The 13,879-nt window shown below is 42.5% G+C and overlaps 1 protein-coding gene across 18 annotated transcripts in view; it reads left to right on the forward strand.

Moving 5' to 3' along the window:
• Positions 1 to 13,879, forward strand: part of TCF7L2 (transcription factor 7 like 2) — a 173,789-nt gene that overhangs the window by 135,364 nt on the left and 24,546 nt on the right. For 13 of the 18 annotated variants that reach the window (XM_088059462.1, XM_088059463.1, XM_014250447.2 and 10 more), the window contains 2 exons: positions 11,130 to 11,262; positions 13,318 to 13,420. In XM_088059462.1, coding sequence (XP_087915588.1) covers positions 11,130 to 11,262; positions 13,318 to 13,420 — 236 coding nt within the window. Of the gene's footprint in view, positions 1 to 1,423; positions 1,547 to 11,129; positions 11,263 to 13,317; positions 13,421 to 13,879 lie in introns of those variants that run through there. The other 5 variants (XM_088059465.1, XM_088059467.1, XM_088059472.1 and 2 more) reach the window with 2 other exon arrangements.

The following is a 13,879-nucleotide window of genomic DNA, read 5'->3' on the forward strand; positions in this document are numbered from 1 at the left end:
CCCTAGGACCTGGGTACCAGTTTGTGTTTCGTTGTGGTTTGTTATATTTTGTTTAGCCCGTGCCCCCTGCAGATTAAACTGCCGCTTAAAAGGCAAACTTGGATGCACTCAAGGTCTCCCTCCTTGAAGCAGTTTTATTTTTACCCCTATATTTATTTGGTCCTGTTGTTTCACTCTTTGGGGGCAAGGGGGGAGAGAACTCGTTGTGTGATCATCCAGATGTGCGTGGGGAAGACGAGTATTTGCAACTGGTCTCCTCCAGTGCCTCGTCTGCAGCAGCGTCCGTCCCACATGGCGATCGCTCCCTGCGCGTGCAGCATCCATCAGTGTTGACAAATTAGCTTAGAAAGTGAGGAGGGGAGCAGTGCAGCCACTTTTTCCAAATTGTTTCCCTTTAAAGCACCCTTTTTGGCTTTTGCCCTTGTTGCAGAGTAACTACTTTACAACTTTGGGGAAAAGGTTAAAAAGGAGAAGAGAGATTGACTCTTGGCAAATTTGGGTGCCCGCGATAGCCAGCTCAGATTTAGGAAGCGGGCATCTTGTAATGCTCATAGGCGAGAGCAAGGCACAGGGCAGAAGACTTCACCCGTGCTCAGTTCAGCAATGCTCTCAGGTGCCCCTGTTAATTCTCATTTAGGAATAGCTTGGGAAAATACAGTAACCAGGGCACCGTAACGGTACCTATCTCAAAGTTCCGCTTGCATCCCCGTTGCAGTAGGTCAGTGTTTTACAGAAATATTAAAATACTAAAGGAAAAGGGAGGAGGGGGAGAGAACAGAGCTAATGGTAAAGGTCTGCCAAATGTCACCTCAGTGTTACAATGACAAGAAAATACACTTCCCTTACAGCTCTCCCCCTAAGAAATTTGTTTTGAGGGATTTGACAATCTTGCAGATAAAGTGACTGCTTGCTACACTTAACTGATCATGCTCCCTCACGGCCGGCCGGCGTTTCCTCGCTGCATATAGTAATACCTGCGCAACCTGGCTTGGAGTAGCATTGTCATTGATTTCCAAAGTAACTGCTTTTTAGCTCTTGTGAACAGACATACCTGCGTGGGGGGGTTGGGGGGGGGAATTCTTTTCCCCACTCCCTGGAAGGATGATGGTAAAGTGCTATATTGGAAAAGACAGGAGGCTTCTCTAAATTTTGATAACTGCAGCCGACAATTTAGAAATAAGACACTTCTCACAGCCAACATGACAGTGGATTTTGAGCATTCAGAAAACACCAGGCCAAAAAACTGGAGACATCTTGATCTTTTAAGACAGCTTTTCCAGTACTTTAAGTGAAGGGGGGGGAGCGGGGAAAGAAAAAGAGAGAGAAAAGCTGCAAGGAAAATAATACAAAGCCAGCACAATTGGCATCTAGACAGTAAAGAAAAAAAGTTTTTGAGGATAACAGAAGGAAAGACAAAGCTGTTATGTACCCGAGGGATGCAATTTTAGTGGGAATGGAAGATTTGAGTGGTAAAGGAGGAGCGCTTGCCTCTGGGTTCTCTCTCTTCCAGCAGTTCGGCTGCTGGCATCTCAATTTGAATTGCTGGGTGAGTAGCACTTTCTGCGTGCGCGCTTTCCGTCTTGACCATTGAACTTCTGATGTGACTTCTCTCCCTCTCCTCCTCTCTCCCTCTTCTTCCCTTTCTTCCTGTGCGGAATCAAAAAAAAAATAAAAAAAAAAAAATGGTGGTGGGGGAGCGTGAGAAATCAAGCAAGCATCTCCAGCTGTGACCTTTGTTAGCGATATTGTTTTTATTTATTTATTTTATGGTAATCATCATTTTTAGTAGGGGGGAAGCGCGACTTTTCGATGCCGCTTGATTTGACAGCGGTGGCGAGGAGCGAGCGGCAGAGCCGCTCTGTCGCGACACAGCGGTGCAGCGGGACAGTTGTTGCACTCCTCCTCTGCGCCCTTCCCTCCGCCCGGGTTTGGGGTTTGCTTGGGGGGGGGGGGGCCTGGAGGGGGAAAAGGGATTTTTCCCTCGTGCATCCAGGGTGGGATCGGGGTGTGTTGGCGGGGCGGTGTTTCAGAGCCCGGTGTGCAGCAGGTTTCGGGGGCCGATTCCTGGCTGCTGAACAATGGTTACCAGCGAGGGAGAAGTGTGTGCGCGTGTAGAGCTGTGTTACATCTGCAGTCAGGCAGTCACACAGTGACCATGACATCACTAGCTTTTCTTCTCTTTTTTTCCTTTGGGGCGGAGGGGGCCACTTCAAAGCTTTCTTCAGTTCAGTACGATATTTCCTAAACTCTGAAACCATGAAGGTAAAAATGTTTGGGTTTTGGGTTTTTTTTTTTCTTAAAGGAAGAAAAGTTGGTTTGTAACAGGGCACATACGTTACAGTTAAGGGGGTTTGGAGATGGAATTGTTTAACTTTTGTCATACATGAAACGAGATTTTTTGTTTTAATTATTAAAAATAGTACATGGTACTATTTATTGGGTGCTTTTGATCCTGTGTTTGGTTGACAGTGAAATTTTCTGAATTCTTCAGAAAGCTCAGCTGTAGTGTGAAAGATGAAAATTTTGGGGACACTGCATAAGAATTATTTTACCCAGGGATAAAGGAATATGAAAAATAAGACTGAACGCTGATAAATATGAGGTAACACATATTTTGATACAGTGGTTCTGTGTTTGCTGTCAGAAGTCCATGAGACTTTCTCCTATTATTGTATATTACAGAAGGTAAAGCTACCCCTCAGCCAGTTTTGTGTATTCCCCGTACTTGTACACAGAAAATAGAAACTTACTGAAGAATTCTAAAATCAATCACATTTTCACTGGTGGTTTTGTGGAAGTCTTGAGTTTTTTGCTGCTTCCTTTTCTAACTCTTCCAGACTCGTTTACAGAGTCACTCAATCCAGGAGGAGGATTTCTATCATTTCAATACTCTGTGGTACCTTTGCCTGATTAGCTTGCTTAGTTGATTTATTTGCCTTTCCTTATATAAAACAAGGGCTAAAATTCTGTAGAGTTCGTCTAAAATTAATTAATCTAAAAGGGCAGGTATTTAGATGTTTCTTTTTTCACTGCATGTTGTTGCATATGCAGGTTTTACAATATTGGTGATGAGATCTCACAAATATTTTACCTTTAGAGGAATTTTTTTTACTAGGACTTGGGTCAAAAGGCCTGACAGTACTGTGTAAATGTGCCTGCTACTTTTCTTCTGAAATACTTGCAAGGTGTTTCAGTTCTGATGTGCATTTAACATAATATTTTTACAGAAACTTTTCTGAATTTATTCAAGAAATTATTGGTCCGGACTTACTTAATAATTGTATTGCTTAATTGTGCAGCATGCAAGGTTTTTAGCATATAAAAAAAAGAAAACGGTTTTTAGAGCCTTGTTATTTGTTAAAGGATTTAATATACATTTCCTACGTATATTGCATATCGGTGTTGAGCACAGTCCATTGTGAATGCTGCATTTTAAAAATCTGTACTGAAAACTTGTCTTCATATCTTAAGGCATGTGTGTGCATGGTAGTTTTTAATAATGCTGTTATTACTGAAATTGCCAAGTACAAGAAGGTATAGGCATACATGCTAATTTTCTTTCATTTCTTGCAGTTTTTTAACAGCTTCACCTTCAAGTTATAGACAGAAATCCCAGATAGCCTAATAAAAATTAGGAGCTATTTCTCCTACAGTATATGTCTGTTTAGTGCTGAAATAAGTGGTTTATAAGCAAGAATTAAAGCTGTTTATAATGAGACATTGCAGAGAATGTTGGGCAGTAAGTCAAATTGCATGACTAGGTATTCACACAAAAGCATGTAACAAGGTCTTTTGGGGCAATTATAAGGACTATTTTGCTTATATTTGCTTTTCTCTCTATTTTTCATCTTCTCTTAATTTTTGTGCTTGTGTTATTGCTCTGTGCCTCTCCCCTTCCTACCCTATTTCTGTTCAGGACCGTTTCCCAAAGACCTGCTTTGCTTTCATCCGTCTCTTTGCTTAGTGTTTGTGCATCCAGCACATCTTGTACTGGTATGGCCTAGCAAAAAGTTATTTTTCAGTTTTAATGTAATACATACCAAGTATTTTTGCTTCTTTGCCTCGTTAGAATGAGCAAAAGCTTGCCTGCTCTGCAGAGATGGTATCTGTCTAGTAATTAAAATCAACTAAAGTATGCAAAGAAGGCACCGAGTATTTGTCACATTAGGGAAGAAATAAATCTGGGCATTTTATTACCTGGAACTTGAAGGGACAGAACACTACCTGGTCCTCTTGGTATGGGGAAATCCACCTGTTGATCAAATCATCTCTAATTTTGATACTCAGTGTAAGGCTTTCCTGGATACATGCAGGCCACAGTTCTGGGCTGGATGATGTAACTGGTGTGTGAATTCATATGCCGAGGTCAGGCAGAGCAGGTGAGCAGAGTGCTTCCTCTTTATCAGTGAAGCCTTAAGACAACAAGTAAGGTAAAATCTAACTGTTGTAAATATAATTCCAGTGTTGCTGAAGGATCTCAAAATACACACTTGTGTAGCAGGTGCTTGTTTGGGTCCGACCTGACTTTAGAGTAACACCACATTGTCCAAGACTTAACTTGTATTTAAAACCCCAAGTTTCATTCTTTTACTTAGGAAAAAAACCCTCAAAAAACCAAAAACCCTACTTCAAATACCATAGCAATAAACTTATAGCCCACAACAGATTTGAAAGCAGAGTGTGAGCACAGTTAATAATGTTTTACTACTGGTGTGTTTTATCCTCCTGCATCGGAACTAACAGGCTGTAATTAGATAGCTAAACCCCAGTCCTTCCCCTTGCACACTAGAGGATTTGGCGTATGCTAATTGTCACCAGATCATTTCACATAATTGCCTTTTGGCGAAATTAAGTGGAAATTTCCTGAACATCTTAAATCCTCATTTCCCCACCCCCTCCCCTCAGTACCCTCGCTCCCTGACAGGAAGGATGTGGAAAAATGTCAAGCACGGTGGCTTAGCTCTCCAATATTCAGGGGACACTCCGTCAGAGTTAAAGGGGGGAAAAAACCAAAACGATTCTTTTCCTGGATGAATTGCTGGACACTTAGACCCAGGAAGCCGGTTTTGTTGTTTTGTTTGAGAGACTGCTAATAGACCACGGGTTTTATTGGAAAGCCAGCAGTCCTTGCAGGAGCAGGTAGGCACTCACTGGCCTGGCAAGTGGTCAGGGGGGAAGGGGAAGAAACAGAAGGCTGCAAAACTGTGTTTGTGTGTGTGTCCCCATTTTAATTTTTTTTAAAAAATTATGTGTTAAGGGTAGGGCAGAGAGGGTTGTTGTGGGGTTTTTTGGGTTTTTTTTAAGGCTCTGCCTGGGGAGGGTATTGTCCCAGCCTGTGGTTGTCAGTGCTCCTGTCATCATTTGTGTGAAAGAAGAAAATGAGCCTTTTTTTAGCAGGGCAAGTTGTGGTTATCAATGGAGGCCTTGTCTCCTGCTACAATGGGCAGTTAGCTTAGGGCAGGACCTTAGGCAGGAATCAGCTACATTAAACTGAGAAAGAGCTCAGGCCACTGTATCAGCCATAAAGGAGCAAGGGGAAGTTTTCAGGAATGCTTAGTCAGGTGCAAAAGCATCCTGAAAAAAATCCTGTGACTCCACTAGCTAAACAGGGCTGGGTAAAATCAAATCTTCAATTTTTTTCAGGAAATGTTTCATCACTGGTGTTGAATTTTTATGCTTGGGAAGGGGATGAGTACCAAGGTACATATAACTGGTGGGTTTGGTTGGCTTTAGCTTCTCAGTTAACCTCAATGGTTTGCAGTTTCCTTGGTGTAGTTTGGGGTGCCACCCTGAGTGGCTACTGATGTGGGTGATCCCCAGGGCTGCAGTGGTGCTTACAGATACTCTGCTTATTGATGCTCTGCTTGGGCAGTGGTGACTCTGCTGGAAGTGGAAAAATATTTCAATATTTACAGAAATATTTTGGGATTTGCCTTTACTTAATTTTGCCTTTACTTGATTGCAACTTAATTTCCTGATTTGTGTGGGGCGTCAGGGTGGTGAGGAGGTCAGTGTGGTGCAAAGGTGTCATTCCTAGGCAGAATCAGGGAGAGATCAACCTTTAGAAAAAAAGAAACTCCTTTAAGAGCATCTTTGGAACTGCAGAGCAGTTTAGGAGCATCTGTTAGCATTTCACTGGCCACAGTCAGCATAACTGCAATATCATCAGGAAAACACAGAGAAACAATTTATAAAGCTATTTTTTAGTGTGAACTGGTATTGAATGGTGGTCCTTGCCAAGCTGAGCCCAGGGAGCAACTCCAGGAGGGCCTGCTAATTCAAGACCACTGTCGACCTGCATCCACCCTGGAGGAGGGGAAAAGGCTGACAAACCCTCTTCTGTGCTGCTTTTGTTTTATTGTATTAGGCTCATAAAAGCACTTTCAGGGCCCATCTTTCTTCAGCAGAAAAGGAGAGCAGTGGGGAAGAGAAGGACATGGCAAAAAGACAGGCGGAGCTCTAGCTCCATTTGTTTCCAGTGTTTCTTGATTAAAAGGCTTTAAGAAGGATGGAGAGCTCTCATTCCTCTGATAGTGGAGGAAGGGGCCAGGGCTCTGGGGGTCTGGGTGTGAGCACCTGCTCACCCTCCCGTGCCACGCTCCGGTCGCGGGTGGTTGAGGGGTGCCCGGTGGGCTGCAGCTCCTCCCTGCCCCACAGGACATTTAAAAGGCCACCCAGGTCAGGGAAGGGGGTGCAGCTACAGGGGCTATGCTGGCATCTACTGGAGTTTCAGGCTGGGTTGGTGCTGGAGCATACCCCTGCCCTGCCCTGGGGATGTGCTGGAAAGGAGTCAGAGGCCGAAGGCTTTGGCTGCTGCGATGCTGCCATGGCACGATGACTTCTTTTCAGCCTGGGTGGCTTTTTGTGCAGATCTGCCTTTACCAACCCCACCTTATCCTGGTGAGGGCATTTTCTGGTGTCTCTGGCATGGTTTTTTCTGACTTGGAGTTGATACTGTGTTTTTATTACCAAAGCCAAACAAGCCATGAATTTGCAAGCAGAAATTGCAGTAGTAAACTCTTCCTGTTTATAGGCTGGTTTCTCTTTGTGTGCTCAACAATACAATGTTTAATCTTGTGCAAGTCTTATGTTGCTTTCAGAGACTTAGGAACTATTGATTTATACAGCATGTATTAACTTCTTCAATAAATGGCGAGTATTCATCAGTGGGGTGTATTAAATTGGGCTGTATACGCATAGAAGCATCTTTCATCCTGTTAATGAAATGTCCTTACCATGCAACAAAGACTAATACACAGCAATTTATACACACTATCCCCTGCAGTTTAAATCTGAAGTTCAGATACGTTTTTCTGTTCCCTAAAGGCACCTATCAGAACTTAGTCTAAATGGTTCTCAGTACTCCTCTCAAACATTTATCAGTCCAAAATTTGTTGTGGTTTTGGTGTGGGAATTTTTTTTGTTCTAGAGCTCCATTATTGTTCAAACTGATCTGTGTTTAAGCACTCCTAGAAGCATTTCAAATTCATATACAGAGATTTAGCAGTAGAGCCCCTATGGGGACAATTTCCTCTGGTTGCTTCAGGCAGCAGTTATCAAGAAAAGCAAACTTCTCTTGTTTTTTTTGCAATTATTTACCATGCCCTCTAACCTAGCATATGAGACCTCAGTTTTCAGTGGAGAGAGGTGATATATCAGCAGAGGACTTGGTGCTTCATAGGTGCTGGGATTTCTCTTTAGAAATCTCTGCTTGTTCATGTCCTGTTACCACATGCCCTGATGCTAATCTGTGTGTTCCAGTGCAGCTCCTCTTCCCATGCCTGACAGAGCCATAAATGGAGCTCTTCAGCTTGCCAGAGAAACCCCTGCATCTCACAATGGCTCTTAGCTTAAAGCTGCCCTTGATAAAGGGCTCACAAATGTATATTGGAGAATATTGCCTTTTGCAGGGGGATGTCTAAAGTCATCTAATAGGTGTCTCTATTGATGGCTTCTGTGGTTTACCTTTCATTGCCAGTGGATGGGGTTAGGACCACACTTGTTACTCAGGCACAGATCCTATTGACTTCAAAGGAAGATGCATCTGCAGGACTAATCCTGCTCTTTCCTAGTTAGTCCTTTATTTTTCTCTTTTCCAAGGAAGCTTTGTTAACTTCAGGAACAGTACTTATAAAGAGCAGCTTGTTTAGCATATTATGCATGTTTAGCTTGGCTTGCAAATTGTGTGTGCTGTTCTGAGGGCAGGTATGGTCCCTTTCCCCAGTGTGTGCTGAACAGTGCAGAAGAGAATAGAAACCTGGTAGTGGTGCAGATGCAGACTGACTCGCTGGGAAGTGGATCACACTCCCCTGTCCCAGAGAGCATATTTCTGAGCATGTATATGACACTTTCTCCCTTTCCCCTGGTATGTTCTCCTCCCACCTCTGCCCCAACATCATCAGAGTGGCAAACCAGTACCCTACCCTTGCACCTTTATATGAGTGGTCTATTTGAGTGCATGGTAGTCACCTGAACAAAAATGACCTACCAGGGGAAAAATTTTGCAGACTTAAGGTTCAGGCTCTTAGTTGTTGATTTTTATTTGTTTTTCCTTTTGCTTTTTATTTGTCTCTGAAACATGTTAAGTGAAATACATCATAATTTAGCAGTTGTTCTGTTTTGTGGTGAAATTGTTGGCGGTCTTGGTGTATCAAAGCAATGAGTGGTGGTTTCCCACAGTTTACATGTAACCCCCTATGGTACATCTGGCTTTGGTGATGGAGCCGTGTCAGTCCAGCTTTCCTCTCACGTGTTGTTTCTTATTTGTCGGCTTAAGTCTGACTCTCTAATGTTATTCTGCTTATTTTCTTTAACTAACCAGCTCCAGTTTCTGTGAAAATAAGCTCTCTTTGCAAGACAGCCCTTAATGTCTGTCAGGGTCTGGGTGAGGTTTACAATGATATGAAGATAGTGTTGGGAGAGCACAAAGCTACAGCATGTATTAACTTCTTCAATAAATGGGGCCACACTGTGGGTCACTTAACAGCAGGAGTTCACACAATTCTTGGCCAGAAAAAATTGATCTTATTGGAAATGATCATTTTCCTGAACCTCACCAACTGCTCATTTGGCTTATAATGTCATGTGTTGTTGAGTAGATGCCTGCCACTTTGTATGGTGTGAAATATAATTTGTTAGGTGAAGCCCTTGCCAAAGCTTTCAGTTATTTTTGGACTGCTTAGGTTGGTTCACTTGGAAGAGAACAGATGTTGGGTTAGAGCATCTCTTTTGGCTTTTTGAACTTGGACAGCCAAATCCTCGTATCTCCTCTGATGTGAAACCATCATGGATCCACGTGGCCAAAAGTTGTCCTTGGTTGTTCAGCTGGCAGAAATTTGTCCCACAAGCCAGCCAACACAACCTGCTGTAAATCAGCATTGGCTGTCGTGACCACGTGCTTTCCTGCATGGTGGCCACTTGACATGGAAATCACCTGTGCCAAGTGCTTGGTGGTGGAGAGGAATCATCCCATGTAAGGGTGTCAGAAAGATGAACATGGTGAAGAACATGGGAGAAGTTGTGGGAAGCAAAAGTACAGCTCTTGGCTGGCTTCTTTTGGATGCACACTTCTTTCTGCAGGTTATCAAAGCAGTGAGCCCAAATAGCCACATATGGCAGGGGCTGGGGGAGCCAAAGGGGCTCCACCAAAGCATGGTGGAGGGACTTCTTGTTTATTCAGGGAAGACAGATGTTTCTTTCCCTCCTTGCTCCCAGTTTGTCTTCCCTCTTCATTCCCCACAGTCTAGAAGCTCATTCCCAAAGAATAACTGAATTATTTTTGAAATGCTTTTAAGGGGAGCTCAGAGCATTGGAAGCCAGATCAGATAATAGCAATAGTTTGTCTGAGGTGGCACAGTGAGGGTGTGTGCATGTGTTTGGGGGTGCTGGGGAGTGAGTGTGGGCTTGGAGCTGTCCTGGAGCAGGAGGGTGAGCAGGAGAGTGCTGGCAGATCCTGAACAGCAGCGGCGCTATCGCAGCCACTGTGGTATCACTACTTTATTTTAATGTGATTCCTTTTACTTGATGTTAATGCAAGTTGTTCCTTACTTAAAGTAATAAAAGGAAATGAAGACACATTCTAAAATGAAACCTGACTCTAATCCATTCATCATCTAATACCAGCCTCTTTATCTTTGCTGGTACCTAATCTGGTTAAATGTCCCTGTTGTAGGATTTTAGTGAAAATCCTCTATGGGGAATAGGGTTTTTTGCAATTGGATTACTCGCAGTAAATGGTCCAGCAGTTCAGCTGGTTTCAGCTTAATTTTTTCTTTGTGATCTTGTAAGGGTAAGTTACAGTTCAGCCTGCTGTTATATTTCATTCATTCACTCCTTTTTTTAATTTATTTTTTTTATTGTTGTTGAAAAAAAGATTTTTTTTCCCCCCCAGAGCTAGGAATGTGATGGGGGGATCATGATATCTGCCTGATTATTTCCCCTACAAGGCTGTTCATTTCAATGGCTTTATCTGGGGGGGGGGTTGCCATTATTTATATAGCTGAATATTGTAGTAGCCTAATTAATCAGTATCCAGTTTCCATTTATTAGCGCTCTCTGATGAATTGATAATTAATCAGCTCTTCTAAAATATATATATATAAAATATGCAGGTGATCACTTGTCAGCTTAATGCTTGCTGATGAAGGGAATACTCCAGCACTACAAAGGCTTTTTATCTAGAGTATTTGCAATGAGCAGTAAAATGCAGAACTGAGAGTGAGGACAGGAAGGGGAGAGGAAAAGACCTACAGGTCAGTGAGCATTTGGGTCTCTCGCTAATTAAATGGGGGACTCTCTCAGCCCCTCACTGAGGAGTCTGCCTGCATCTTGGAGGTGAAGCACAAGATTATAAAATAAAAAGGGAAATTTTTAAAGAATTGCTGTTGCTCCATACAGGAGCATGACAGGTCAAAAAGATTAAAGAACCTCAACAGCAGGGAAAGTGTGTGAGGAGGTTTTAAGCAAGAGGGTGGGAAAACTGCAAGGGTGACGCCTAGAAGGGATCTGGAAAAGTCTGAGGATCACATTTGAAATCCTGGCTGCTCAGATTTTTACATGTTGTACCTCATGCTGTAGTGGGGAGGATGCCCAGCACTGCTCTAACAGCATCAACCTTTTTCTCTTGACAGTCTAACAAAGTGCCAGTTGTGCAGCACCCACACCATGTACACCCTCTTACGCCGCTTATCACATACAGCAATGAGCACTTCACACCAGGAAACCCTCCTCCACACTTACCAGCTGACGTAGATCCCAAAACAGGTAGGTGGGAAATATTTTGGGGTTTCTTTTGAGAGGGAGTGGGTGGATCTTTCCTTTTTGCACATTAGGGGAGAGGAGTGCGGGAGAATGGATTTCCCATGCTGGAGCACCAAAGGGGGCATGTAAAATGTCAAACCCAGACAAAATGCTTTCTTTTTAAGCCAATTAGGCTTCAGAAGAAAACCTACTGGGTGATTTTTCATAGAGCTTCTGCAGGGTGACACCAGAGTTGCATGTGTGGGGTCGCTTGCAGGTGTGTTTCTTTGCAAGCATGATACCCCACCCGGCAGTTCGATCTACTGGTGCTTGGTTTGCATGCACGACCCAGAGAATTAAACATGTACATTCTGTGATCTGCACTTACAAAATTGCAGCTGGAATTTTAAAGGTGGTGGGTCATGACCGGTTTCAAAATGAATCTCTTTTAATTCCCCAAATCCCATTGTTTCTGTGTCAGGAGTTCAGCCATTTTTCTTCTATAATGTTGAATTTTTATCCACTGTAACTACTTAGCTCCAGCTTTACACTTGCAACTCTTTTCCCCAATGTAAGTCTACCCAACTCTAAGTTCAGCCTGAAGGGCACTCTGCTTGAATATAGAGCACCACGTAAAACCCTGACTAGATTTATTGGTGTTACAGAGTAGAATTTACATGTTATTCTAACTTTTTAAGAGTCCCTTTTTAACCTGAGCTCCCAAAGAAGTCAAACAGTGTCAATCTGGCCGCACTGAGTTCCTAGTGACAGTGGTTTTAGGTTTGTTAATCCAAACCCCGTTTAGTTAATTGGGAAGTTCATCAGAAACAGGATTCAAGTGAGAGGAATCACTCTGTGTCAGCCCTAACTTATGCAGATAATTTATGTGAACTCCAGCCCTTGATTGAGGCTGTGCATTAGCTGGTTTTCACTCACTCTGCTTCAACTGGGGCCCCCTTTTAATTGTGCCTAATGCTGACTTCACATGGCTTGAAAGGAATCCATCTCACCATCCCTGGGTATTGCAAGTGAATGGCATAGTCAACCTCTCATTTAAATAATGGTAGTACAGGGAATAGCTTTTAAATGGTTATCGTAAAACATATGATTAACGTCTGTAGACTGTTTACTTTTCTTCTGTGAACATTCTTTCAAGTGTGCAAATAGCTCACTGGATGGTTAAAGCCCAGTTAATCTGTTTGGGTTTTGTAATGGAGAAAAAGCAATGTCTGCATGAAAATGTCACACAAGGAGATTTAATTTAGAGATTAAAAGCTTCCCAAGTGACTTAAAAAAATAGTTTTTAGCACTGAATACAGTACCCCTTCTTTTTAATGGTCTCTGTTTTAATTTTCCTTCTGCTGTGTAATTGTGCCATGGCTTGTTAATTGAAAGACCCAGCTTTGTAACCCTTACTCCTCTGAGTAATTCCTATTTGCTCTTAAGCGTTAATATTCAGGGCTTGTGTCTGGAGCTGGTTTCTGCTTTCTGAGTAGGAACTGCTCCTCATCCAGAGAGGATGGGTGGGCTCTCTGTCCTCCCCTGCATACTTTCAACATCTGCCCCTGGTTTTACCAAGCATTTCCAGGGGCTCTCGGTTCCATTCACGGTTTCAGAAAAGGTTTCCTAGGGTAGCTCAAAAGCAAACATCATTTGCAATTTTAATGACTTTTAAACTTGTTCTGGAGATTACTTTGGAATAATGCCATATTATTGAGTATCCAGTCACCACATGGGTGGGGCCTGTGGTCTTTTGGCTAACTTTGGGACTAAAATAACCATGAAGTTGCTACAGGGTCCATATTTCTGCTGAACATTTAAGAGAATATCTAGTACAGCATTGCACTGCTAAACTCTAAATAACAAAAATGACTGGAGAGGTGACTGAGGGAGTGAATAACAATTTTTTCTTGTTTAAAAAATAAGAATAGGAAAAAGCCTTTGAAACCACGAAGTGAAGGCACAAATACTGTAATTAAAGTAAATCAACAGAAATTTAGAAACATATGTGTTTTTCCTTTATATTTTATTTATTTCCACATCTCAGTACTGACGCTGCTTTATGTTCCTCTTCTATAGGAATTCCAAGGCCTCCACATCCTCCAGATATATCTCCTTATTATCCATTATCACCAGGCACTGTAGGACAAATCCCCCATCCGCTAGGATGGTTAGTACCACAGTAAGGAGTTCCATTTTTTTAATTTCTTTTTTTCTTTTTCTGATGTGTAAAATTTATGTCAAAATGTGTGTGTGTGTGTGTGTATGTGTGTGTGCATTGGGATGAGTTTGTTTGCCAGCTGCCACTTCACTGAGTGTTATGAGTACCCACCTCATGAAGGTTAATTAAAACTTATGCTGGGTCATGTGGTCTTAAACAAACACGAGCAGTTGGACACAGCTTTGCATGTCATCCCAACCAGCTGACCATGCTCATGAAGCATGAATTTTTAAACCCTTTTGCAGAAATGTCCTTTCTTGTTACTGCCCTTAGACTGCACCACCTGAGTTTTTCTCAGATTTGGTTTTCTGGGGGCTCAGGGTGGTTCTCACAGACCTTTTTTTTTTTTTTTTTTTTTTTTTTTATTGGGCCCTGCTCACTACAAATTTTCAATTTCATTTGCTTTCTCTGTTGAAAACA

Source organism: Pseudopodoces humilis, chromosome 9 (assembly GCF_049639895.1).
Source record: "Pseudopodoces humilis isolate 2021_Gansu_Grassland_sample_001 chromosome 9, ASM4963989v1, whole genome shotgun sequence".
NCBI classification, from domain to species: Eukaryota; Metazoa; Chordata; class Aves; order Passeriformes; family Paridae; genus Pseudopodoces; species Pseudopodoces humilis.